Source organism: Callithrix jacchus, chromosome 10 (genome assembly GCF_049354715.1).
Source record: "Callithrix jacchus isolate 240 chromosome 10, calJac240_pri, whole genome shotgun sequence".
Taxonomy (NCBI): Eukaryota; Metazoa; Chordata; class Mammalia; order Primates; family Cebidae; genus Callithrix; species Callithrix jacchus.
Window position 1 is genome coordinate 61,916,678 of NC_133511.1, and position 27,232 is coordinate 61,943,909.

General features: G+C 47.6%; 1 protein-coding gene across 27 annotated transcripts in view; it reads left to right on the forward strand.

The window, feature by feature from the left end:
* Positions 1 to 17,149, forward strand: part of TENM4 (teneurin transmembrane protein 4) — a 3,204,727-nt gene extending 3,187,578 nt beyond the window's left edge. For all 27 annotated transcript variants that reach the window (XM_078340117.1, XM_078340116.1, XM_078340121.1 and 24 more), the window contains 3 exons: positions 704 to 2,318; positions 8,829 to 8,971; positions 11,588 to 17,149. In XM_078340117.1, the coding sequence (XP_078196243.1) occupies positions 704 to 2,318; positions 8,829 to 8,971; positions 11,588 to 12,346 (2,517 nt within the window). In that variant the 3' untranslated portion in view covers positions 12,347 to 17,149. The remainder of the gene's footprint in view (positions 1 to 703; positions 2,319 to 8,828; positions 8,972 to 11,587) is intronic.
* The last annotated feature ends 10,083 nt before the right edge of the window (positions 17,150 to 27,232 follow it).

The window sequence follows — 27,232 nt, forward strand, 5'->3', positions numbered from 1 at the left end:
AGGTCATCCAACATACTGAAAAGCCAAACCCCATAGAGGGGAAGAACTTTCCAAGAGCCACACAAGAAATCCATTGTTAGAAACCAGGCTCTCCCATTCCCATCATAGCCTGCCCTACCCCAGGGTAGGCATACAACCTGTCATTGTGCAAAAGCTTAAATGCCCTTCTCAAATATTGTCTTCATGCTGTAAGCCACAGGGAGTCAGCAGGAGCTGTTTAGCCCATAAAAGAAATTGTCAGACTGTGTTTGGGGGAGCTCATTCTTGTCTGAGTAGGAAGATTGGGTTGAGAATTCTGGGACAAGGAAGCCAGGAGGGAGACCGCTGTACATATTTCAGGCCAAGGCTTCCCAAGCATCCTCACGCCCGCCACACACAAAAGTAACCAGGTCTGTACTGCACAAAGGGGCAAACACATGAGGCAACTCACCGTAGAATGGCAAATGGCCTGAATGTCTGGAGGCCTAGGCCCTGCCAGGGCCGAAGGCTGAGAGAAAGCGTCATCTTAGCACATCTGTAACCTATTTGCAGTATCCTATGGCACTCCTGTTGGAAAGCTCTGGTTGGAGCATAACTCAAGAGAACCATGGAAACTCTAGATTCTTCCTGGATGTTCATTCCTTCCCTTTAAGTCTCAGGTATGTAGCCCTACCCTTCCTTCTCACTACCCTCCTCTCATCTCTTGGTTTTCCTCTCCCTCCAGTCCATGGTGCTGCTACTACACAGCCAGAGGCAGTATATCTTTGAGTTCGACAAGAATGACCGCCTCTCTTCTGTGACGATGCCCAACGTGGCACGGCAGACGCTGGAGACCATCCGCTCAGTCGGCTACTACAGAAACATCTACCAGCCCCCTGAGGGCAATGCCTCAGTCATACAGGACTTCACTGAGGATGGGCACCTCCTCCACACCTTCTACCTGGGCACCGGCCGTAGGGTGATATACAAGTATGGCAAACTGTCGAAGCTGGCGGAGACGCTGTACGATACAACCAAGGTCAGCTTCACCTATGACGAGACGGCAGGCATGCTGAAGACCATCAACCTACAAAACGAAGGCTTCACCTGCACCATCCGCTACCGTCAGATTGGGCCCCTGATCGACCGGCAGATCTTCCGCTTCACTGAGGAAGGCATGGTCAACGCCCGTTTTGACTACAACTATGACAACAGCTTCCGGGTGACCAGCATGCAGGCTGTGATCAACGAGACCCCACTGCCCATCGATCTCTATCGCTATGATGATGTGTCAGGCAAGACAGAGCAGTTTGGGAAGTTTGGTGTCATCTACTATGACATTAACCAGATCATCACTACAGCTGTTATGACCCACACCAAGCATTTTGATGCATATGGGAGGATGAAGGAGGTGCAGTATGAGATCTTCCGCTCGCTCATGTACTGGATGACTGTCCAGTATGATAACATGGGGCGAGTAGTGAAGAAGGAACTGAAGGTAGGACCCTACGCCAATACCACCCGCTACTCCTATGAGTATGATGCTGATGGCCAGCTGCAGACGGTCTCCATCAATGACAAACCACTCTGGCGCTACAGCTACGACCTCAATGGGAACCTGCACTTACTGAGTCCTGGGAACAGTGCACGGCTCACACCACTACGGTACGACCTCCGTGACCGCATCACTCGGCTGGGTGACGTGCAGTACAAGATGGATGAAGATGGCTTCCTGAGGCAGCGGGGTGGTGATATCTTTGAGTACAATTCAGCTGGCCTACTCATCAAGGCCTACAACCGGGCTGGTGGCTGGAGTGTCAGGTACCGCTATGACGGCCTGGGGCGGCGGGTGTCCAGCAAGAGCAGCCATGGCCACCACCTGCAGTTCTTCTATGCAGACCTGACCAGTCCCACCAAGGTCACCCACCTCTACAACCACTCCAGCTCTGAGATCACCTCCCTCTACTATGACTTGCAAGGACACCTCTTTGCCATGGAGCTTAGCAGCGGTGATGAGTTTTACATAGCTTGTGACAACATCGGGACTCCTCTTGCTGTCTTTAGTGGAACGGGTTTGATGATCAAGCAAATCCTATACACAGCCTACGGGGAGATCTACATGGACACCAACCCCAACTTTCAGATCATCATAGGCTACCACGGTGGCCTCTATGATCCACTCACCAAGCTTGTCCACATGGGCCGGCGAGATTATGATGTGCTGGCTGGACGCTGGACTAGCCCAGACCATGAGCTGTGGAAGCACCTTAGTAGCAGCAACATTATGCCTTTTAACCTCTATATGTTTAAAAACAACAACCCCATCAGCAACTCTCAGGACATCAAGTGCTTCATGACAGGTAAGGCTCATGGCTCACTCAGGGGGCGGGACCCCATAAAGTGCTCTGGCTACCTAACAAGACTTAGTCTTCCTTGAGAAAGCTGGCATAAGGTGACAGGAAACCTTGACTTTCTCTCAGAGCAGCATTTTCCAAAGTCCATTTGAAGAAACACTAGTTCAGAAAATACTCTGGAAAAATGGTTCCAGCATCAAATAAATCTGTCAGGGTCACAGCATATGACATTTTCATAGTACATTCCAGTTTATGGTAAGATCTGGGAAGTGCTGGAAAGATGGACTATTTAACATATTTACCCACTATTTCTCAAACTTCTTTGGCCATGAAAGCCCTTTTATCACCATGAAATCCTAATATCTCATTGGATGCATCCCATGGATTGTACTTTAGGAGTTTGTGACACACGGATCAAGCTGTTTATGAGTCCTTGATAAGTTGGGTTAAGTGCCTTAAAAAAAATAGTTCTCAATTTGGGGTGATGTAAGAACTGAGTGAAATATCTACAATTTTGAAGCTATGACCTGTTACAAAAATTATTTAGCTGCCCTGAATTTCAGTTTCCTAATAGGTAAATTGAAGTTAGAATATCTACCTTGACTCCAGTAAGTTAAATATGTGTATTATAAGCCATAGAGAAACCACTAAAAAGGTAACTTAAAAAGAGTCCTAGCTAATAAGTCAACAGCAGAGATAAAATGGAAGACAGAAAATACTCAATCCAAAGAGGGCAGGAAAAGAGGGAAAAAAGGACAAGGAACATGTGGAACCATGGAAACTACACCTACTTCCCTGGTAGGTGGTTGCAAGAGTTAAATGAAATACATGTTTTGAGGCTCCTATCACAGCGCCTGGCTCATGTTGGTTCCCTTTCCTTTACCCTCTGATTGGAAAAGTGAGCTCTGCCTTTCACTATGGTGAAACCAACTTGAGTATAAAGTGTCCTAGGGTCCCACAGGCAGGGATGTCTCCAGCAGCCACAGCCCTCCCAGCATGCAGCTAGTCCCAAGTTGCCACTGAGGCCCCCAACCCCACAGATAATGGGTGGGGGTTTGGGTAAAGCCCACACTTTACGTAAGAGTTTGTGGCAGGTAAAAATTCCTAACTTGCAAAGTCTCTCCCCTCTTTTGTCTTGTGATTCAATCCTCTTGCCCTCTTTTGTGGCAGTTTCCTTCATCCTACAATGGTCTTCTCTGTGCAGCCACTGTTTTAGGCATTGGGGATAGAAAGATGATCCCTACCTTTCAGGAATTCTCACTGAAAGAAAAGAGACAGGCAACTGCTGTCAAGAGGGGAGGACCATGACAAAGGTTTGCACAGAGGGCCACGGAAGCCACCTGCTCTGCCCAGGGAGTTCTGGGAAGTCTTCACAAACCAGCTGACATTTGAGGCCAGCTCTTGAGTGGGTGTTCACCAGGTAATGAGGGAGAAAGGCATTCCAGAGAGAGAAGACAGCACATATAATATAGAAGTGTAAAGGGGCAACATGAGAGCTCATGTGAATGCCCCTTATAGACGTGGCTTCCCAGCTCCCAAATTTGGTGGCCCCACCTGGACCCTGTTTCTGCTGACAGCAGTAGGAGGATTCCTTTTTCAAGAAGAGTTCCACATTGTCACATGTTGAGAGCAGGCATCCCAAGCATAGGAAAGAAGGGAGAACAAGGTGGTGGACAGGTGTGATGAAAATAGACTTGGGGCCTATGGATAAACATGAATACCCTAACAGTGTTTCACAGCCTTCACCATGCTCAACTTGGCTGCTAGTTCTAGAGAAACTTGACAGATTGAGATGACATTTCCATTACATCTGTCTGCATTAAGCACACCCCCTGCCTCACCCTCCAATGAGTTTCCTGTGAGATGTCTTGGCAGGTTACTGTAGCTGAAAAAAATATGGTGCAATAGGAAATGTACTTTTCTATCAAAAAAAAAATCATTCCATCTTGCCAAAATATTACTACCTCCTCCTTTTTCTTTGTACACCACCATATACATATGGTCTCATTCCAGAATAGCACTATCATGACTAACTCTGTGCTATCTGGCACTTGGCAGATATGCTCTCCTTTAAACTTTGCAACAATTGTGAGATCACCATCATTATCTTCATTCTGTAGATGAGACTCCAAATGTCATTTGATGGTCCAATGAAGGGTTTGCCCAAAGTCACACAGATGTAACCACGGAGCTAGGACTGTAATCCACAGCCCTCCGACTCCAGAACACCCCCCACTGCAATCATGCTGGCCTCCAAAGGCAGCTTTTAACAAAGTAACCAACCACCAAGGAGCACCTGACATTTTCCTTTTGGATTCTATATTCCAGTCAGTTAAATCCAGCAAATAGTAATTATTTATACCTAGTCCATGCCAAACCTGTATTAAGGATCCAGAGAGGAGTGAGGTGTAATACCCACCTTCATAGATCACAGGGTCCAAGATGGCTTTTCCCAAATTTCTTTGACTGTGAACCCACCATAAGAAAAAGATTTTCCATTGCAGTAAAATACTAAGACAAAAGGTTTGCAAAACAGCACTTGAGTGTGATGTACTCATTTTCTAGTCTAGTCTGTTCCCTTTCAATAAAAATGCTGGTCATGATTCACAAAATTGATTTCACTACCTAGTGGGTCATATCCCACAGTTAGAAAACTCATGGTGTGCAAAGAAGAGACTTCATATAAGCAATTAAGTTTTTAGCAAATGTAAAAAGATTTGCAATCACTAATAAGAACCAAGATACTATTACTTCTTACCAAACCTTACGTCTTAGCATCCAGGTGGACTACTTACATCTTCATTCATATCCAGCAACAACAACAAAAGACCATCCTCTTTTCCCAAAAATTTTTTCAAGGGTCCTGAGATGTATTCCACTGAGACAGGCTTAGGTCACAGGACAGTCCCGGAAGCACTTTGTGGCTGGAGAGAAAGAATGCACTGATTGGCTTAGCCTAGGTCACATGTTAACCCCTTAGGTGGAGTCAACTTCCCTAAAATTATATTAATACTCCAGAAAGGAAAGAGAAGACAGAATAGGATGCTGGGAAGGCAACCAAAAAACGTCTACTACAGATATAGCGTGTACATCATTGCACTCAGTCTTCACTTGATGCTTGTGAGATGGGATCTCTGACCCCGTTTACAAAGGAGGAAAGTGAGGTTCTGAGGTTCACAGAGCTTAAGTAAATGGCCCACTAACAAGTGGCAAGTCTGGGTTAGAACTCTGCTCTGATCCCAAAGCCCTCATTCTTGGATTCAAATACACTTTGTAAAGAACAAAACTGCATACATGAAAGAGATTATTGGCCAGGTGCAGTGGCTGACGCCTACAATCCCAACACTATGGGAGGCCAAGGCAGGCAGATCACTTGAGGCCAGGAGTTCAAGACAAACATGGTCTCTACTAAAAATACAAAACTTAGCTGGGCATGGTGTAATCCCAACTACTCAGGAGGCTGAGGCAAGAGGATCACTTGAACCTGGGAGGCAGAGGTTACAGTGAGCCAAGATCGTGCCACTGCACTCCAGCCTGGGTGACAGAATGAGATGCTGTCTCAAAAAAAAAAGAAAGAGATTATTGTTGGTTACATTTTTATCACTTACCTGTGACAACACCAAATTCTATGATGAATTGGTAAAGAGGAATTTTTAACTTGAGGGAAATATCTACTTCTGATATGGTAAGAAGGAAGAGCAGAATTCCCAGCTCTTCAGAACACTGTAGAAAAACGTATGAATAAATTCATTTTCAGCATTTTTCCTAAAGGCATAATTGGAAAATTTTCCACCTTCCATCACTTGTAATTAAGGCCCAGCCCTCTTCTCAGCCCCCTAGTTTCCTGAGAATTTGCAGTATTCCTTATAGAAGCTTTCCTTTGCAACTACAAATTCAGATGCAAGTTCTTAGCCTCAGGCAAAATGGCTTTATTGGGTGTTTTTTCCTCCTGTTCTGTTTGTTTTAATTTCCCAAAGAACCATCTGCCAAGATTTATAGAATCAAAGACTCTTAAAAACTCAGTGAGAAGAGGGACTTTGAAGAAAAGTTAGTCCAAGCTCCTTCTGTTACAGATGAGAAAATGGAGGTCCTGGGATGTAGAATCATGGGTTGGGGGAAAATAGAGAAAATCTTCTGTGAGCCAGGCACTGAGCTGTATTCTTCAGAATACGTTAAATCTGCCAGGCACAGTGGCTCACATCTGCAATCCCAGTACTCTAGGAGGCCAAGACAGGCAGATTGCTTAGTCAGGGAGTTCCAAACCAGCCTGGGCAACATTAAATCCAGTAATTTAGGTATAAGCTTAGAATAGTTCTTGCCACATGATAACTGTCCCCAAATGGTAACACTTATATTTTTCTCCCAAAAGTACAGTTAAAACCATTTCTATTGTCAATGTGCAGATAAGGAAACTAAATCTCGAAGAGGTTAAGTAAACTGTCCGAGTTCACATGGTTTGTAAGTTGGGGAGCCAGAATTTGGACCTGGGTTTGTCTTGCCTCAGCTGCAGTGTTCTTTCCCTTCTATGATTTTGCCTAGTAAGGCTGAAACAAGTAGAACCTGGCTCCCAACGTCCCTTTCTACCACCACTCCACCTCAGTGCCACCAGGTTGCACACTCAGGAGAGGGGCCCTGCCTGGGACAACCAGAAAACAAAACAAAAGCAAAGGCAAACGTGAGGGACTTGAATGGGATAGCAACATGGGACCCAGTGGTGACAGGGACACAGATCATTCCCACCAATAGGATGAACTCAGGGGGTGGCAGGTGGCAATTTTGCCTATACCTGTGTCTTAGTCTGTTTTATGCTGCCATAGAGGAATACCTGAGCATGGGTAATTTATAAGAAAAGCGGTTTACTAGGCTCACAGTTCTGCAGCTGTGTAAACATGGCACCCACACCTGCTCCGTGTTGGGAATCTTTTACTCATGACAAAAGGCAAGCAGAGCCAGTATGGCTACAGTGAGAGAGGGAGCAAGAGGGAAGGGAGGGGTCCACGCCCTTTTAAACAACCAGCTCTTGCATGAACTAATAGAGCAAGAATTCACTCATTACCTCAGGGAGGGCACCAAGCCATTCATGAGGGACCTGCCCTCACGACTTAAACTCCTCCCACTAGGCCCCCTCCAACATTGGGGATCAAATTTCAACATGAGATTTGGAGGGGACAAATATTCTAACTATATCAACCTAGAACCTAAACAGGACCTCTGTGATCAGAGTTCCTTCTCCACTGGAAAGAAGCCAAAGTCAGGCTTGGCTCTGAGGCTGAACTCAAAATCCTGCCTCCCTAAGACTTTGGATTCTTAGTCCCTGGTTGACATCTGCTTTGTCATCTTCAGCTATGCCTTTCTGAGGAAGGCTGATCCATGCTGGGACACAGGCTGGCTGGATGGCTTTCTGTCTGTCTGTCTGTCTGTCTGTCTGTCTGTCTGTCTGTCTCTGGCCCCAGTTTGCTTCCCACCTGCCATCTGAGGCTCTTCTTGCTCCAGCCATAGTCATCCTTTCTGGCTCTTTCTCAACCTTGCTGAGCTGCTCTCTGGTTAACTGAACACTCCCTGCACCCACACCTTCCCTCTCTAGGCCTTGCCTTGTATAGTCATCTTTGCCTGAAGTGCCCACTTCATCTCTGCCAGTGCCTGACGAAAATGACACAGCTTTCAGTGTCTGGCTTAAATGCCACCTTCTGCATGTGGACTTGGTCAGCCTGTCTAAATGAAAGGCTTCCGCCTTCCTCTAATCTTTTTCCTTGTATCAAAGTTATTCATGCCCATGTCTCATCTCTCCTTCAGGGTTCTCAGTATGCAAGATGAGGGTCTGAATGACACAGTCCTGGGCACATAGAAGACCCTCAGCAACAGTGGGCCAGGTGACTGGTCCTCTTCATTTCCTCATGTCTTGGAGAAAATGAAGGCACAGGGAAGTTGTGGCATCCTTGGGCTGTCAGAGTAAATAAAAGGTAGAAGCAGAGGGAGGACTCTCTGATGTCAGCCTAGGCCATCTCTGTGACCCGTGGGACTTTGACCCTGAAGCTCTAGTCACTGCACCAGGGGGTGGGAGAGTAGGGGAGTGTTTCTTAAGAGAATTGTCTCTTTACAAGTCCATCATGAAAATCTTTCCTTTTGGTGGGTCTGGATGTCCTTTCTAAGTGTCTCCTATGGATGTTGGGGTGAAAGGGAGGGATCTTCATCTGTCAACAGCTGCCCCTGGGTATGAAGCTAGAGGTCCTGGGAGTTAAAGTGAAAATAGAAAAGGAAATCTGGAAACCTAGGTTCTATTTTAGTGTCATCACTCTTAGGTATATACTTGGGATGGGGATCACTGGGTCCCAGGAGTACATTGGCTTTCATAGAGTGAAACCATTTTCCAAAGCGTACTTAGCAGTTGAGTCTCCCACCAGCAGCAATCCACACCCTCACCACCTCCTGCACCTAACTCTAGGCTGTGTGATGGGGATGGGTGGTATCTGAAGTCCACTTAATCCATGGAGATGTTTCTGCTTCCCTCCCATCCAGATGTTAACAGCTGGCTGCTCACCTTTGGATTCCAGCTGCACAATGTGATCCCTGGTTATCCCAAACCAGACATGGATGCCATGGAACCCTCCTACGAGCTCATCCACACACAGATGAAAACCCAGGAGTGGGACAACAGCAAGGTAATTCCTGCGCAAGGCTGCCACTCCTCAGGACACTCAGACGTTACAAGAGGGGGTCCCTTCAGCTTTTCAGAAAAGTGGGCCAATGAGAGATACCAGTGTGGTGCCTCCACAGCGCCTGGCAGACTGTTCAACAACTGCTTAGTAACCCCACCACGAGGAAGCTGCTGGGGATGCAGCCATGACCACACACAGATACTTACACTGCAGAAGGAGTTTTGTGTGTTACACTGAGTTTGGAGTTCCACAAAAATAATAAGTCTTTGTCACTATCCAGAACAAAAGCGCAGGGAGAGAAAATGATTCTAAGCCAAAATATGACATTTTCCAAGCTCTTCAGTGCACCTGGCCTTATGTGAGTTACTCTATGTAACTCACAAAGATCCCACAGCCATATTGTTCTCATTTTACAGATTGGTGCCTGAGGCTTTCCCAGTGCCACACAGCAAGTAAGGGGTAGAGCTGGGATTCAAACCCAGATGTGCTTGTCTGTATCCTCTACCTGAGTACAGTGCCTGGCGTACTGTTGGTACTCAAAAAGACTCACTTTCTCTTGTCTTGCTTTTATAACCCAATTTCCAAGACTCAGAATCATATAGCTGGAAAGGTCTTTAAAAACAGTCTCATCCCACCCGCTCACTTCATGCATTCATTTGCTCATTTCTCCCCTCCCCACTACCCCAATCCATTCATGAATTCTCTATGAGAAGCCGACTCTGTGCCAAGCCCATGCTGTGCCCAGTGAACCCAGGGATGAGTCAGGCAGAGACCAAGCCTTGAAGGGATGCTTGCCCAGGGGATGACAGACTAAGGAGGAAAGCAGGGTTGCCAGATGGCGTGCTGCTGGTGGTCAGCAGCCTTCACATCCCTATTTCTTACTCCAGACTGATTCCTTTAGGCCTCAGCACAGCTATCTCCTAACAGACCCTGGAGAATGGGATTCTGCTCCCCTGTACACTGGTGGCACTTCCCACACTGTTTTTGAATGCCTCTTTCTTGTCTCTCTTCTGGATTATGAGCCCCAAGAGGATAAGTACTGGGTTTCATTGAGTACCTAGCATACAGGATAGCACACAATAGATGCATGGAACACTTTTGCTAAATAAATAAATAAATAAATAAACGGCTGAAAGAAGTAAACAGCCCAGACATTTCCCCATTTTACAGATGAGGGGACCAGGGTTGAAAAGGAACAGAATGCAATGGAGAACCCAAGTCGGCCTGGCCCCAGAGCCCATCATCTTTCTGCTGCCCCAGCCCTCTCCACTTCCCACCACCCCCAGGCCCCACCCAAATGTCCTGGCATTTGCTCTTCCCAGGGCTGAGCACTGCAGTACAGCTCTTCCTCCCCCACCAGGCTCTTTTCTGCACTCCAGAGAGCCCCAGTCTCTGACTGCCTGTCTGCCAACCTCGCCTGTCAATGAATTATTGATTTCTGCCCTTGGCAAGCATCGGAGATCTTTGTTGTTGAGCACTCTAGCTTTCGTGAAACTCTAGGAAATAATTGTTCACAGACAGGGTTCTATTAATTATAAAGAGGACTTAATTTCAGTGAGAAGCCGATGGGCCTGTTGCTAAAGCCATTTCCCTAACTTGCTGATTAGGCCCTGGAGCCTTCCCGAGTGTGGCTTCTCCAAGCTCCCTGAGCCACAGGAGGGACAGGTAGTAATACACCAAGCTGGCAGTGCCCAACCTGTCCCCCCAAAGCAGCCAAGAGGAGGAGCAGCCCAGGAGCCCCAAGGAAGCACAGTGGGGCAGAGGCCCTCCTTGGAACTGAGATGTAAATGCAGTGGAGAGCAGTGAAGCACGGTGGGAGGGTTGATACCCAGTCACTGCCTCTCACCATGTTATACCTTCTTGCCAAGATTGCATTTCTTGCCATTCCTCCATCGGACAGCACCCCACCACCCCCACCCATCCTTCAGGTCCCAACTCAAGCCTAAGCCTGTCCTCAATCCTCACCTCCTCCACCTTCAGGCCAAGAGTCTTCTCAGCTTTGTTTGCTCCTTCCTGCTCCAGCGGCCCTTGAACCTGAATCTCTAGAATTGGACAGACCTGGGTTTGCATGTTGACTTGTCATTAGTTGTATGTGAACCAGTGACAACATCTTTGAGCCTCAGTTTCCTTAGACATGAAATTGAAATAATAACAGCACCTACTGTATAAAGTGATTGTAAAGATCACTGAGATCATCCGTGGCAATTATTTGGCTCAAACATCAAAAAATGTTAGCTATGGCTATTACTAGTTCCTCTCTTAGGCCACCAGTGATCACATTTGACTGCGATTATTGTTATCATGTCTGTCTTTCTCCACTAAATGATGAGTTCTTTAAGGGCAAGGATGATGTCTGATTCATTTTTGTGTCTCCAGTGCTCAGAAAAGGATCTGGCATGGATTAGGTGCCCCATGAACAGTTTCTAAATAGGAGGGTGGGTGAATGGTTGGATGAAGGTCAGCAGATGTTCTGACTTTCTGGTGACCACCTGGATGTTCTGGTGGTCAGCAGTAGAGCTATGTGCCACAGGTTAATAAATATGTGTGGTTTTGACTTCATTATTTAAGCTGATTCTCCAGGCTTTTTGTCTTACTCTGTCTCTCACTCTCCCCCATCAGTCCATCCTCGGGGTACAGTGTGAAGTACAGAAGCAGCTCAAGGCCTTCGTTACCTTAGAACGCTTTGACCAGCTCTATGGCTCCACGATCACCAGCTGCCAGCAGGCCCCAAAGGCCAAGCAGTTTGCATCCAGCGGCTCAGTCTTTGGCAAGGGGGTCAAGTTCGCCTTGAAGGATGGCCGAGTGACCACAGACATCATCAGTGTGGCCAACGAGGATGGACGAAGGGTTGCTGCCATCTTGAACAATGCCCACTACCTAGAGAACCTGCACTTCACCATTAATGGGATGGACACTCATTACTTCGTGAAACCAGGGCCTTCAGAAGGTGACTTGGCCATCCTGGGCCTCAGTGGGGGGCAGCGAACCCTGGAGAATGGGGTCAACGTCACTGTGTCCCAGATTAACACAATGCTCAATGGCAGGACTAGACGCTACACAGACATCCAGCTCCAGTACGGGGCACTGTGCTTGAACACACGCTACGGGACAACGTTGGACGAGGAGAAGGCGCGGGTCCTGGAGCTGGCCCGGCAGAGAGCCGTGCGCCAGGCATGGGCCCGCGAGCAGCAGAGACTGCGGGAAGGGGAGGAAGGCCTGCGGGCCTGGACAGAGGGGGAGAAGCAGCAGGTGCTGAGCACAGGGCGGGTGCAAGGCTACGATGGCTTCTTCGTGATCTCCGTCGAGCAGTACCCAGAACTGTCGGACAGCGCCAACAACATCCACTTCATGAGACAGAGCGAGATGGGCCGGAGGTGACAGAGAGGGCCAAGGCCTGGACTTCTTGCCAAAGACAGCTACTCTTTTGTGGCCACATACCTGACTGTGTTGTACTTTAAAAAAATGATTTTTTTAACAAGTGCAGAAAACAAAAAGATACTGGTTGCATTGTAACTCATGCAACATCCTTTTTTTTAGAAAAGAGAAACACAAATTTGGCCTTCGCACATTTTTTGCAAAGAACAGGAGGTATTTTTTTCTGTAGTGTGATCACAATGAAAACTTGATTGTTGTTTGTTCCCTTTTTCCCTGAGGATTTTTCCCTTGTCGTTTGGGGTATGTATCTCCTCTCTGAGACGCATCTCCTGGGGTGTGTCCTCGTCTGTCCCTAGGTTCCCAGTGTGATGTGGGACATGAATGTCTGTGCTAACTTGTCTCTTGTGCAACCCTTTCTTCTTCAATTGGAGTCAGGCAGGAATAAAGGGAGTGATGGGCCAGTACCACACCTTCCAGAGGGCCTGGGAGGACTGAGGCACCTCGCTGGGCTCCTGCAGGAGAGTGCCGGGTTTCTCCTCACCGTGTTCGGGAGGCCTGGGAGGACTGAGGCGCCTCGCTGGGCTCCTGCAGGAGAGTGCTGGGTTTCTTCTCACCGTGTTCTGTGCCTCCAGAGGACTACAGTTGGCTTCATCTTGCTCCAGGGAATTTCATGGTGTTCAGCACCTTTTTAAGCTGCCCCAAACTCCTGTCCAAGCTTTCTATTTTGATGCGAAATGAAACCCCCTACCCCTTTTGCAAATCTCATGTAGTTGTTGGTGCCACCACCATGCTGGGATAGAGAAAGTGTCTCCCAGGTTCTTTCCCCCAGACCAATGACATAACGTCCTGGGCTCAGCGCCCCATCCTCCCGGGAGGGAAAGCACCCAGGATGCCTGTGATTGGTTGGTCCTCCATGACGTTCCTGTTCATCTCGTCCTCTCTCCCAAAGCCAGATGTGAGAACCAGTACTGCACAGCAAGCCCTCAGTGTGGGCACATGTCCACGGAAGGGAAGGCCACCCATGGCAAAGGGATAGCAGTGGTAGCAAGGGTACTAGCCTGCCTTCCGAGGTGAAGCCCACTCTCTATGACTTCGAGTATCTTCCCTCCACTGCCCAGCTGCCACCACTGAGATGTAGGAATGTGGAGTGAGGTGCTTGGTGGCCTTTGATTCTGGAAAAATGCTTAAGAAAAAAAACAGCCAAAGAGAGGAAGGCTTGAGTCAAGCATCCTTCTAACCAGCTCCTGAAGTCCCGTCTGCCTTCATATACAAGCTGATTGCAGAGCTAGAATGGGGCAGGATGGGCTTCCAGGACATTTCTTAAGTTCTGAAACAGCTTTCCCTCCAGAGAAGCCCAGCCAGGGTGTTTTTTAGTGACAGGAAGAAAGGAGGAAAGAGCTGATGTGGTGTGGCTTGCCCGTGTCATACAACCCCTCCAGGAGCAGGGTAGTTCCCAAGGTGCATACCCGTGGATCTGGGAGGCCAGGCTGGCATGGTTCCTGTGAAGACCTCTGCCTCTGTCATCAGGGAGGGGCATGAGCCCTCTCAGAAGCAGGGACAGTACCCCCAAGCCAAGGCAGCAGCCAGCAGGCTGGGGGAGCAGTGAGGGCAGGGGGAGTCACAGCCAGAGCTGGGAGCCTCTTGTTCAAGGATTCCATTCCTGGTTCATCCACCTAATTACCATTGTCATTACCACTCACAGGAGGATCTGGGAGAAGGGAGGGGAAGCCAAATGCTTCCTTTTAAGCTAGGCTTCTTAGAAAATGGAACTTTTATGGGTTACATTTACATTAAGTGTGGAAAATGAATTCTGAGTCTGAGCTATTCCCCGTGGAAACCTTGTTGGACTGATAAGCTCATGGCACCTTTATAGCCTTACTCACAGAGTCTTCAGAATATTACACAAGTTAATGAAACCAAGAAGGTCTCTGACTGCATGAGAATCAGAGCAGCATATAGTCTGGGTTCTGCCTGGCAGAGGGAGGCATCCAAAACTTCTCTGGAGAGGAAATGTCGCCTTATGTCATCCCACTGGGATTAGAGGATGTGTTTCGCTAAGTGCTCTTCCTGTTTCCAAAAAGTCACACTGCCACAGCAGTGCGCCTTGGCCTGCCTGTCCACTGGTTGCTCATTGCCCCTGGATCCAGAGCTCTACTGAGTCAGATACAGTGCTCCCCAGGCCTGCTGTGTGAGGCGTAAGCTGGAGATGGGGGCTCCCATCTGGCAGGATCGTTCTTGGATGAGATGGAAAACAGTTTGGCCTAAAGAACATGAGTCTTATTCTTCAGAAGGGACTTAGGCCTCTCAGAATATACTCTTCATACCAAGGGCCCTTGGGCAAATCACTCCTGCCCAGTTGATCAGTCCCATCCTGGCTGGTCGACATCAGTGAAGACCTGCTGGGGATACCTGCTCAGAGGTCAGAGACAGCATGTGGTCCACGGGAACTAGCCCCCTACGCCTCCCCCACCCCGTCCCTCCTCCACAGCCCCCTCCCCAAAGGAACAGGGTGGACTTTTATGGATCAGAACTGGAAAATTAATGGGTCTTTCATTTCTTTTCTTTTTCCCATGGAGATGGGGTCTCACTATGTAGCCCAGGCTGATCTCAAACTTCCAGCCTCAAGTGACCCACCTTGGTTTCCCAGAGTGCTGGGGTTACAGGTGTGAGCCACTGTACCTGGTCTGAGTGTTTATTTCTTTAAAGAATCTTATATTTTTCCTGGGCTACATACCACCATAGCAGCCCAGTTTCTGTGGGGAGAGAAGTTGAAGGATCCCAAAGCTTTAGAGAAAGGATCTCAGCTGTGGCACAGGCAGTGTTATGCAGCTCACTTTCACCTTAGTGCTGTTGTATTGAAGGCGGTGCTTCTGGCCTTGGCACTTTCGAGTTGGTTTCCATTTGGGCTGCAGGTGACTCATCTGTCCTCCTGCTGAGACCAGCAGTTCCAACCCCATGGAAAGGGAGGGTTTGAAGTCCTAAGCCAGGGTTCCCTGTGCCTACCTAACAGGCTGTAAGCATCAACTCCCATCCTGAGCACACAGGCCCTTCAGACACTAATCAGCCAAATCTGTTCATTCATTAGAGTGACCAGACCTCCCTTACCTGCCCAGCTGTATGATCCTACAGGACACTGACCTCTGACCCTAGTGAAGGTTTATTTTCAAACAGTTCCTGCCTTCTCTCCTGCCCCACACAGCTGCCAACTGGTCCCGCATCCTCAGCCCCTATACCACCACCTTAAATAGGACTTTACTGATTCCCCAACTTTTTTTTGTAGGATGAGATTTCCTTTTTACTCCCTGCCCTCCATTCCAAACAGACATTGCTGGAGGGCAGAGCTAGGACAACTGGAGGAGGGGGAAGGCATGTCAGTCAGTTACTCCCCTGCCAGCCTCTGATCCTCATCTCTCAGAATTGTTGGCTAAGAATTAACCCAAGGACCACACCAGTGCCTGATTTCTACTTAAGGAAAGAGAATTTGAAACAATCCCTAAGAAACTTAGCGAGGGTGAGAATGGACAGGAGGTGTGCATCCAGATAACCAGGAGGGGGCGCAGAAGAGGCTGGAGAGGCAGACTGGGCAGTGTTTTGTAGACACAGGACACAGAATCAGAATTTAAAAAAAGAAGAAAAACAAATCTCAGCTGTGACTTTAAAGTATCACCTTTATAGATAGCAGGGATTTCCATTATGGAAAGATGAGGCTTTCAATGTGATATCTTAGAATACCATTTTGCCACTTGCAGCCTTGTATTTGTGGTGGCCACGTGGTGAGGGTGGTGATGCTGAGCTTTTGAGCTCTCAGCAGGTCCCAGGCTTGGGGATTTGAGCATCCACTGCTCAGAGTCAAGACTATTCTCCACTCCTCACGGCAGCCACTAAGCCCAGGAGCCGGTCCTGGCCCAGAGACACATCTCCTGAGGGAATCCCGGAAAGAACCCAGTCTCTCCTTTCCCTTGAGGTCTTCGTTAGGACGGAAACCCCTCTGTTAAGGCACATCATTTCCAGCTAATTTATACACTTGTCTATATTTTATTGGAGGAAATGGAATTAAAAAAGAACTCTGCAGTTCAAGACCCTTTCATTTAACCTTCCAAAAACAGCAAATTCATTTTAAAGACTCGTTGCTAAGGTGATAGAAACTTTATCCTCTCCAGCCTTTACATTTGCAAAAACCATCCTTGTGTACTTGACTGCCCCAGACAGTGGTGACTCTTAAGTTTCATTATGAATGTGGAGGATCAGAGCAGGGGGAGGCCCGGGTGAGGGCCAATGTTGTGTTTCTTACCTCCTCTGGAATGCCAAAGGCAAGGTACCAGCCGACCTCCTGGTCCCCGAGAAAATGTGATTTATTCTGAGGGTGAACTGCCAAGGGAGGACTCAGCCTGGAGCAGCTCGGCTGTCCTGGCAGGAGCTGAGCTGCAGGTGTCTGGCAGGGCCCCAGCAGCACTGGATTCACCCAACACCAGAATCCCACTTTTCTAAATCCACCTGTTCTGAGGACCTCTGAACCTGCAGCTTCGGCAAAAGGAGTCTGTACCAAGCTGCCTCTGGACGACCAACACTAGAGACTCTGGCCTTACCATGTGGAAATCATTTTCCTGAAGTCTGGACCTAATTTTGAGAAGTTTTTTTCTCAACACTTTTGTGTTTCTAACACTGTATCTTGACTGTGTAAATACCAACAAGGCTGTAAATAAATGCAGATGTAGATACCTTCTAGGAAAAAAAAGCATAAAAACAAAACCAGAAGTGATCCCGTGTAGCCTTCGTTGACAAATAAAAGACTATTTTGTGTTTAAAGGTGTCTGGTGGCCTTCGTGTGGAGATAGAGGCTTCCTCTTGCGGGTCCCAGCCCTGAGCCATCCTGTATTTGGGCTTCCCTGCTGGCTGCTATCAGGATAACCTGGGAGAGTGCTGGGTCCTAGGCCCCAGGATCCCTCTTAAGCCCTCTAGGCCACAGCTCTGTTTAGAGGGATTTCCAGAGGGTCTCTAAGACCCTGAGGCTTGACCTAGTAACTGCCTGAGAGGATAAATTTCACAGCTCCTCTGACATCACTAGTGCATCATGGCTCTCCCGTCCCACTGCTGCCCTCATTCAAGACAGACTGAAGGAGCCAACGAACCCAGCCCTCTCAGAAGAGAGAGCCTTGCTCCACTGCTAGGCACACAGAGTCATCCACCACACCACTGCCTTCCACAAGGGATCTGAGCAGTTGCCCTTTACAAATAAATGACTGTATATTCATCATACAAATAATTGTAACTACATAATGCACTTTAGGAAAAGAGAAAGGAAGAAAATTCCTTCAGGCTTCCTCTCTCCTTGCCCTGTGTGTTTTAATGTTGTGTTATTTTTTATCTAAGGTGTTATCATCACAGCACACAGGTCATTTTGCACCCTGCTTTTCTCACTTAACCTCACATTTCACCTATCAGCCCTAGGAGTCAGGGACGACAGCTGGTCTCTTGAAAGCATACATGTGCTAAGTCCGGCTCCCTGGTGTGAATGGCAAACCTTATGAAAATTCAAATAATTGTCCTTTGAGGACAGGAATTAGAGTAGAATTTATCCTCTTTCTCCCATCAGCCTCAGGGCTGGCCACACCAGGTCCTCAGGGAAAGAGATGCAAGCTTTGGGGCCCTTCCTTCCACCCAGCCCCCGATGGGTTCTCCAGGCCTGCTGCCCAGACCATTGCACATTGGTAGGTCAGTGGTCCCAACAGGCACTGACAATCTCACTCTGGGAATCAAGCCAAATTGGGTGCAGAATGCAGCTCTAGTACTGTGTGATCTTTGGCAAGTCATTTAACCCTGCTAAGCCTTCGATTCTCCATCTATATTGAGAGTAGGGTGATATAGATCCCATCCCAACATTACTGCTTAGAGCACTTAAAAGAACATGCAAGTAGCCAGGCGTGATGGCTCATGCCTGTAATCCCAGCACTTTGGGAGGCCAAGGCGGGTGGATCACGAGGTCAAGAGATCAAGACCATCCTGGTCAACGTGGTGAAACCCCGTCTCTACTAAAAATACAAAAATTAGCTGGACATGGTGGCGCACACCTGTAGTCCCAGCTACTTGGGAGGCTGAGGCAGGAGAATTGCCTGAACCCAGGAGGCGGAGGTTGCGGTGAGCCGAGATCGCGCCATTGCACTCCAGCCTGGGTAACAAGATCAAAACTCTGTCTCAAAAAAAAGAACATGCAAGTAATATAGCCTGTAACTCAGACACAGTAGACTTTCACCCAGTGTGAGTTGTCCCCCTCGCACCTCCCTCCCTCACCAGCACACCCAACCTTCCAAAGTCTAGTACTGTTTCCACTACACCAGTGGTTCTCAAACTTTGGCCTGCATCCAGATCACCCAGGAGTCTTGTTAAAACACATTGCTGGGGTTGACCCCCAGAATTTCTGAATCAGTGGGTCTGGGTGCAGTCTTATAATGTGCAATTCTAACGGTTTCCCAGGTGATTCTGATGCCCCATCAGGCTTGAGAGCCACTGCCAACTACACTATCCTGTACAGAATAAGCCACTGAGCCTGGCACTTCAGATACCCTCAATCAACGACACCTTTCATTTCTAGCCAATAGTGAAGGTGCACCAAGCCGTCCTCTGGCCCCGCTTCTCTTCCCTGCGTAGCCGCAGTCTGCTACATGAGTCACGCACCAGCCCGCAGGTGTTTCTAGACTCTGAGCCATGTGGGCCTTTGCACAAGCTGCTGCCTCGAGCCCAGCTGAAATAAACACTCTCTTGCTGCTCATTCCCCTCTGGGAAGGCGCTCTCCCTAAGCATCTGCCATGCACACACGCCCTTTTCAAGACTGGATCATTCTTGGGTGTGAGCTCCTCCAGGCCAAAGAAGCTGTCTAATTTCTTGTGTGTTTCCCAGTACCCAAAACAGCTTCTCAGCTTTGGGTCACCCTAAGGTCAGCTTTTGCTTTGCCTGAAGAACCCACTCCCTCTGATGTATTTGAGAAAGAGGGTATTGTCTCCTGTGCCCTTCCGGATAGAGGCCACGCCTCCTCTAAATGGGCTGCCGGCTCCCTCAGCAGCTCTTCTCGCAAAGCTGCTACAGCTGTGCAAGGGCCCGGAAGGAGGAAGAGGTAAGAGCCAGGGTCTCTCCTTCCCCGTGGGCCCCAGGTCCTCAGGTCCCGCCAAAATCCTGCCCTCAAAGTTATGTGGGTGATGAGGACTTTCCTGATCCATCAGAGCCTGTGGAGAAAATTACAACATAGGAAAAAAGACGTTAAAAGTGAGTACGACTGTTTCTTTCCCATATCCAGAGAAGCGCCTAAGAGGTTAAACACCTTACAGGGGCTTCCCGCTTGGCCACATCCCACCTGGACCTTGCTCCCAGTTCTCATAGTCACCTCTGTGGGAGGCTCTCCTTCCAAACTTCACGCTAAAAGTCTCTTTCCAGACCCCGGGAAACTCCATCCATGCCCAAGGGCCCACCCCTGCCCCCATCAGGCAATCTGGCAATTACTGTCTCAGGCCTGAATTAATCAGTCTGGAATAACCCCAGGGGGGGCCCCAGTTCCCACCCCCAGATCAACCCCCTTCCAATGTCTCATGGATGGTAGGATTTGCTAATATATTCTTCGTCCTTTCAAGAATCCAAAACATATGTGGAAATGCACACACACACCTTGCAAAGATGAATATCACTTTTCAGGAGCAACAAAGCCTTAAATCTAAGGAGAAGAACAGAAACATTCTCCTATCTGTCCTGTAGTCTGCAAGCCCATCCTGTCCCAAAGGACGTCAGAAGTGCCATTGTATCTAGAGCTTTCAAAATATGCCCACTCCCAGGCTCTCAGACTTAGAAAGTGTGCCCAACTGGGCCAAGATGCAGTAGAAGGTTTGAAATTCCGTCTGATGAATATCTAAGTTCTTAGGCTAACAACCTATGACATGGAGTCATTCCTTCAGTTTCAGATATTTATTATATGACTGAGTGGATGGAAGGGTAAAGAACAGATGATTGTGTGAGTGAATGCCATTACCAGCCTCTGACAAGGCCTGGAGGAGGAATTAGCAGCCATTTAATGAGTGCTTCATGTATACAATCTAGCAGCCTAAGCAGCCTCAGAAAACCTGAAGATGTAAGACAGGACATTTTGCTTATAAGCATCCCCACTCAATCAGGGAGTCTAGCAAGATTCAAAAAACAGACCCTGTGATACCAAGGACATGTGCTGTGTCACTATTCCAGAATCCTTGGCATCCAAGCTTGCTGGAACTCAGAAATCTGAGAAAAGTGGCCTGAGGCCCAGCCAGTGGACTTAAAAGGCTCCATTAGCTTGAGCTCAGTCTGGGCGTTGAGACATTGCCAGTTTTACAGCAGACGCAGGGCAAGGCAGCCAGGGCTCCAGCGCTGCAGAGTGTAATGGTGCAGACAGGGTGACACAGGCCTGGTTGGAGCAGACTCCCATCAACCCCCAAGAGTTCAGTCCAGACCCTGGAGGTGTCAGTCCAGGCAGAGGGGCCAGAGGAACAAGCAGGGCAAGGTGCTAATGTGGCAGTGAGCTGGGCACAGTTTCCCTGGTGTCCACACTAGACTCACATGGCTTTGGTGGTGGAGAGAACCAAGCTCTGGGGGACACAGCTCATCACCTGCCCATAGCCATGATGTTGTGACAGCAAGACCAGCCCCAGACCCCACGTCCTGCCCATGGCTGAGGCTCCTAATGTGCTCTGTCAGCCTGTGATTTGAGCTAAAAACTCAGAGCTTCCAGCTGGCTTGGGGGTGGAGAGAGGGGGAGTACCTGAGTGCTAAGAAAGTAGCTCCAACAAAACCCACGTTCCTCGGTGCCACGTTCCTCAGTGCCACAGGAGAACTCAGGGAGGGCTGAGTGGAGAAAGGAAGGAATCCAAGATAATTTCCTGGAAGAGGTAGATTCAGTGAGAAAAGATTAGGTGATAGGAAGGTGTGTTTTTCATGTGGACCTGGGGAGAGCCCAGGCCTCCGAGCCCCACTTCTGGGAACTGAGTCCAGGAGGCAAGAAGCCAAAATTTCCTGGGGCTCCAATCCAGCATGTCTCCACTTTTTTCACACTGCAAAACCCACAGTGGTTGATGTTCGATGTAGGACCCACTCTCATAGGTATGCCTAGATTGGCAATAACACAGGTGGCAGTGATCTGCAAATCCCAGCAAACGGGAACGCCTCTTCTTTTTCCCACTCATAAAGCATCTCAGAATGCAAGAGAGAGAGAACACGTTACAGGGACAGTTCTGAATACATGCTAGTTTGTAGCAAAAATAATTCGCCAAGTGGTACTTTAGTGTTCACAGTGACTGACTCCTGGCCCATTGCTTCACTGTCTGTAGTAACATGAAGACCAGGAAAAATTGCCACCTCCTTTTTTCTTGTCTTTCTATCTTGGGTGAAGTAGTTCCCCACAAACAGATCCTGAGATGAGGATGTGTCTGAAAGTAGGTTATTAGGAAGTGGACCCCGGGTACACAAATAGAGATGGAGGACAGGAGAAGAAAGAGGGCCCATCGAGGGTGTGAAATCCAGCAAAGTTCCAGGAGGATAATTTTGGCTGAGTCCTGCAGGAGAGTTGTGGAAACAATGAAGTCACACCTGGGAGTTGTCCCCCTGGGTGCAGGCAGCTGGGCTTTTGACACTTCTGAACCTGACTGTCATCAGTTAAGGGTTGCCCCTGGGACTGTCTTTGCCCAGGAACTTCTGGCTGTCCATGCACTCAGGCAGAAGGAGTTTTGGCAGCCTGAGGACAGCCTGCCTACAAAGACTCACAGATGTTAGCTGCTGGGAATGAAAGCAACAGGTTTCATTCATTTCCATCCAAGAGGGCTGAAGGAGTTTTACACCAATGAAATTGCATATCTTACACCACAGTAGGCACCTAGTAAATACTGGTGGCTTATTGCCTAGCAACGGATGCATCCAAGAGAGCAGGATACAATAATCACATGCATTAAAGCTAACACAGGCGCAGGACCCCACCTATTTTGTTTACCGTCGTATCCCTGGTACCTGGCACAGGAACCTTGTATACATGTTTGTTAGATAAATGATGAATGGATCTCCCCATGGTAATGTTGTTACCTGAGAGCTTCTCCAGGTCTCCCTTGTTCCCCCCTTCAGTTCACACCTGACTCAGCTGATGCTGCCAGAGACCACAGAGCACTCAGGAGGAGCTCACTGGGGCTTAACCCTCCTCCAGTGTGGTGATCCTCCTCACTGAGCAAGTGCCACCCCACTGTTAGACCCAACGTCTGTCCTGTTCTCTCTAATCAGATGCTTCTGAGGACAAGCAGTGTGGCTCAGAAGACACGATAGGTGTGGGCTGCAGACCCAGTACTTCCTACATTTAATCTCCTTTGAACCTACAACAAAATTCCTGGTAGGTATTATTACCTTCCATTTTGCAGATGAGCTTTATAAGGCCTAGAGATGGTTTGTGCTATTAAGTGGTAAAATCAGAATCGGTCCAGATCTACGTAACTCCAAGTTCTAGGCTATTGATCTTACATCTTAAAACTCAGGAGTAAGGGAGTCTCTGATGTTACAGGCTTCATACGTTGACATCGGAGATGGACAGCCACCTTTCAAGTGGCCAGCAGGTCACCCATCCACAGGCACAAGACTCACCTGAGACTTTGCTCAACTCCAAATTGACAGCTGGCTTCAAGGGCATGCCACCTGTGTAGTCATATGGGACCCTGTACTCAGAAGGGCTGACTCTTGGTTTAATGCTCTGCTGTTGCCATCTTGAAATACTTAATTTTTGAACAAGGTTCTATGTTTTCACTTTGTTCCGGGGTGCACAAGTTATGGAGGCAGCCCTGTCCACAGTGCTTACCCAGTGTGAATGAGCTTTCAGCATTCTAAGGCAATTCTCAAGAACCTGAGGCAGAGGATGAGCCCTGGAGCCCCCAAAGGGCTGGGGAAGGTGTGGGCAGGAAAGCCCTTACATGCATGTTGGATCAGGACCGGATAGAACCAGCCAAGATCTTCCCAGCAACTTCAAGCCAGGAAACCCCCATTAATTGGTAAACATCTAAGTCCATTAAGTGGCAAAGACTTGCAAAAGGAGCACATGTAGGGATTGTGAGACATGAAGCTACAAACCAATTCTGCCTCGGGGAGGATAAATCAGGAGGAGTTTCTAGAGGAAGGCAACCCCTTGACTGTTCAGAGAAATAAATGAAGAATAGCATTCCAGGTGAAGGTGTAATAGAGTTAAGGCACCAAGATATCCTGCAGGTGGCTGGGCACATCTCATGGGGAAGCCAGAGAGGGACCCTAAGAGTTAGGACTGAACAGGTGGGCAGAGGCCAGTCAGATAAGCTTGACTTTTCCTCCAGTTTGCTTAAATATTCATGCACACACACCATGCACATTCTCCTGGGTTAGTCTCCATTTCCACCCAAAATCTTACCAGATGGCTGGGAAGCATTTATATGAGACTATATATTCTCCAGATAGGCGTTTATCTGCTCTTCCACTCTACTGTACAGGGCAGGTGAGATACTTTAACACACCACTGATTTCTTCCCATTGGTAGCGCCACCTGGTGGCCACCTGTCACACTTTCCCGTTTCTCCAAACAGATGGGTGAGACCAGGTAAGACCCTGATCATCCCCTGTCCTGTTCCTGCACATCCTAGAGTTCAGACAACCTCCCTACAAGAACCCCTCTGACTTGTACAACAAGCCCAAGGTTGAACAGTGACTCTCAGATGATGCCCTTCTGCTCCTTGGGCCACTGTGAAGAGGATTCTTCAGTTCCAAATGTGCTGTTCCCACCACCACACAGATGACTACAGAGGCCACTGCTGGGCCTAAGGTTGGACAAAAGTAGACAAATCAGCACTGACAACTCATGGAGCTTGTAGAGATTTATCTTAGACATCTTTAAACAAGCAACAATGCTACAGCAATACCAAGCAGAACAAGGAGGAGGAGGAGCTATTTCTTGAGAGCCATTCCCTCTACCAGACAACCACACTAGGCCTTTTCCATTTCTTCCTTGAATGCACTTTTGTAAGTGCCCTAAATCTTTGCTGGAGCAAGGAAAGCTTCAGATGGCAATTAACATGTACTGGGTGCCTACGATGTGTCAAGCAGTTTCCTAAGTACTTGGAATGCATTTGCTCATTTAGTACCACAGTACAAGAGAGGTTCTGTTAGTATCCACTTTTCAGGCAGAGGAGCAGGCACTTGCCAAGGGCATGCAGCAAGCAGATGGAGGAACTGGGAGTTGAAGCTGAGCAGCCTCGTTGTAGGCTTGTACTGTTCGTCACTACTCAAACTCCCTCCTAGGCTTAGACAAAAAGAAAATGTGTACACCTTGTGCTGGAATTTACTGTCTACTTATGAAAAGAGATATGTAACTGAAGATCAATAATGCATTCATTTATTTACTCATTCTGCAAACTTTCCCTCAAGGACGTCTTACACCAGGTGTGGATGGGTATGTAGGTGTTAATTACCCTCAGTCCGGTGGGAAGAGAAGCTGAGCCAGGTTGTGCCGGCACACTAGTGATTCAGGATGAGGCGGTAGGCACTGGGACTCACAGGATGAGAAACAGAGTTTGGGGACAACTGGCCAGCAGTGCCCAAGCCCTGATCTAATGGGGTTTGAAGAATAACTCTCTGCCCAGCAGATGAGGAATTCTCAGCAAACTGCTAGCCCTTTTTATATCTGAAAAGCTCCACCAATTCTCAACTTTAGCTTTATGCCTCCTACCTAGGAAGAGAAGGTAAATACTGTCTGATGGGTGGTCAGGCAGGACCTAGCTTCTCACAGCATAAACAGGACTAGCTCTTCATGGGTCCAGGGCTCCAGATAAACAGGCCTGAGCTGCCATCCACCGGTTGAATGTGCACACTGCAGCAGATAATGACAGGACCACCTTCTTGACCAGGTCAGAGGGATGGAGGCCTACGGTGGCTGAATTCCTTAACTGTTAACATAGGGGAGGCTGTCATCTCTAATGTGTTACAAACAAAAGGAGACTGAGACTCTGAGAGGTGGCATGAGGTAGTAATCATTTCCATTTACCATTTTCCAGGCACTGTAAAAAGCACTTCACATTGCTCATCGAATTGAATCTTCTTAAGAATCTCGTGAGTACTATTACTTATCCCCCCTTTACTTGTTATGTTTCTGAAATCTCTCCATTCTATAATAGTTTCCCTTCTTTTTATTGCTATTTATTTATTAAAGAAAAATGTGATTTGTACTCCTGGATTTAGCAGATAGTTCTTCATGGTGTCACTTTACTTGTTCTCAGGCCTCATATTTCCCAGAAGCTGGCATGTAGCTCTAAGGGATTAATTAAATTCAGGTTCAATTGTTTTAAGCAAGACTAATTATATGTACTTTCTATTACATCTAATCTGGGCCAATAATGTTTGATTATTCTACTTCTAATGGTGATAAGATTTGGTGATATTAAATAAATTTTTTAAATGCTGTCTTCCTAAGTCTATTATTCCTTCATTAACTGGAACTCTTCTTTAAAGAAGTAAAACATCCAAGTAAGATGGAGCAGCTAGAGAACTTGCACAGGCTGCATAGACCAGCTGCATGGAGCCAAAAAGCTAATAATAACAGCCAGATTGGAGAGGGCGAAAATTTGGAGGGCCGCTGAATTGACAAAATTCACCTCCCTCTTCCACTCTGATATCCCCACACCTTGACTTAGGTAGTTGAAAGTCCAGAGGTGGGCATCCAAAAGAAACCTCTATTTGACTTCAAGGAGTGGGAAGGTGACCCTGGAGTGACAGCATTAACAGGGGAGGTCCATAGACAGGGGGAAAGCTTCTCTCTGATTGGAGGAGTGGGAGTGTCAAGAGTATGGGTGCAACTTTACTACATTTTCTCTCTCTGTCCTTTCACCAATCAGACCCAGATGCAGGTGCAATAGTTATAGCAAATGTATGTCAGAGAGAGGCTAATAAAGTCTGAGATTTTTGGCTAGAAAACCTAAAATGTGGGCCTCAGGGAAATGAAGAATGCCAAGGGAGATGGTGATGATGGAGGAGCTCAAGATAGTGGTAAGTTGTTTGTGAATGTTCATATTCATCCTTGAGCATCACGTGCATAGATCTGACCCTAAGTAGTGTGCCATAAACTTTGAGAACTGAGCTAAAAATAGGCCATGGCTCTGGTCCAAGACTGCTCATTGGGTGGCACACATGCAGAACAGATTTGAATAACCTGACACTGTCTTGGAAAACCAAGCAGACATTGAAATCACCATCTATAGAGGGTTGGTCAAAACTTGTGTTCTGAACCCAACCTAGTCAAATGCTTGCTTAAAAAAGAAGAAAGAAAAAAGAAACTCTCCATAGAATTCAGATCCAGTGTTATGACATTTGAAATCATAAAGACATTTGGCATACGAGGAAAATCTTAGCCAATACTAAGATGACACATATGTGACCTTAAAAAGACTAAAGCAGCTAATATGAAAGTGCTCCAAAAGTGAGAAGAACATACCTGAAACAAATGAAAGGTGTGAAGTCTCAGGAAAGAAATAAAAGATACAAAGAAAAACCAAATGAAAATTTTACAACTAAAAAAATACAATGACCAAAAGTTTAAACACTCATTGGATGGGATCAATATGGCAGAATGGAGATGACAGAGAAAGAATGAATCAACTTGAAGATAGACTTATTTTTAAATAGCCAATTTGAACAACACAGAGGAAAAAAGACTGGGAAAAATGAATAAAGCCTCAGGGATCTATGGGACCATATGAAAATGTCTAATTGTGCCCTTTGAGCCAGAGAAAGAGAAGAAGTGCACTGCAGACCACATACTTGAAGAAATAAAAGCTGAAAACTTCCCAAATGTGGAGAAAAACATAAACTTACAGATTCAGGAGGCCGGAAACC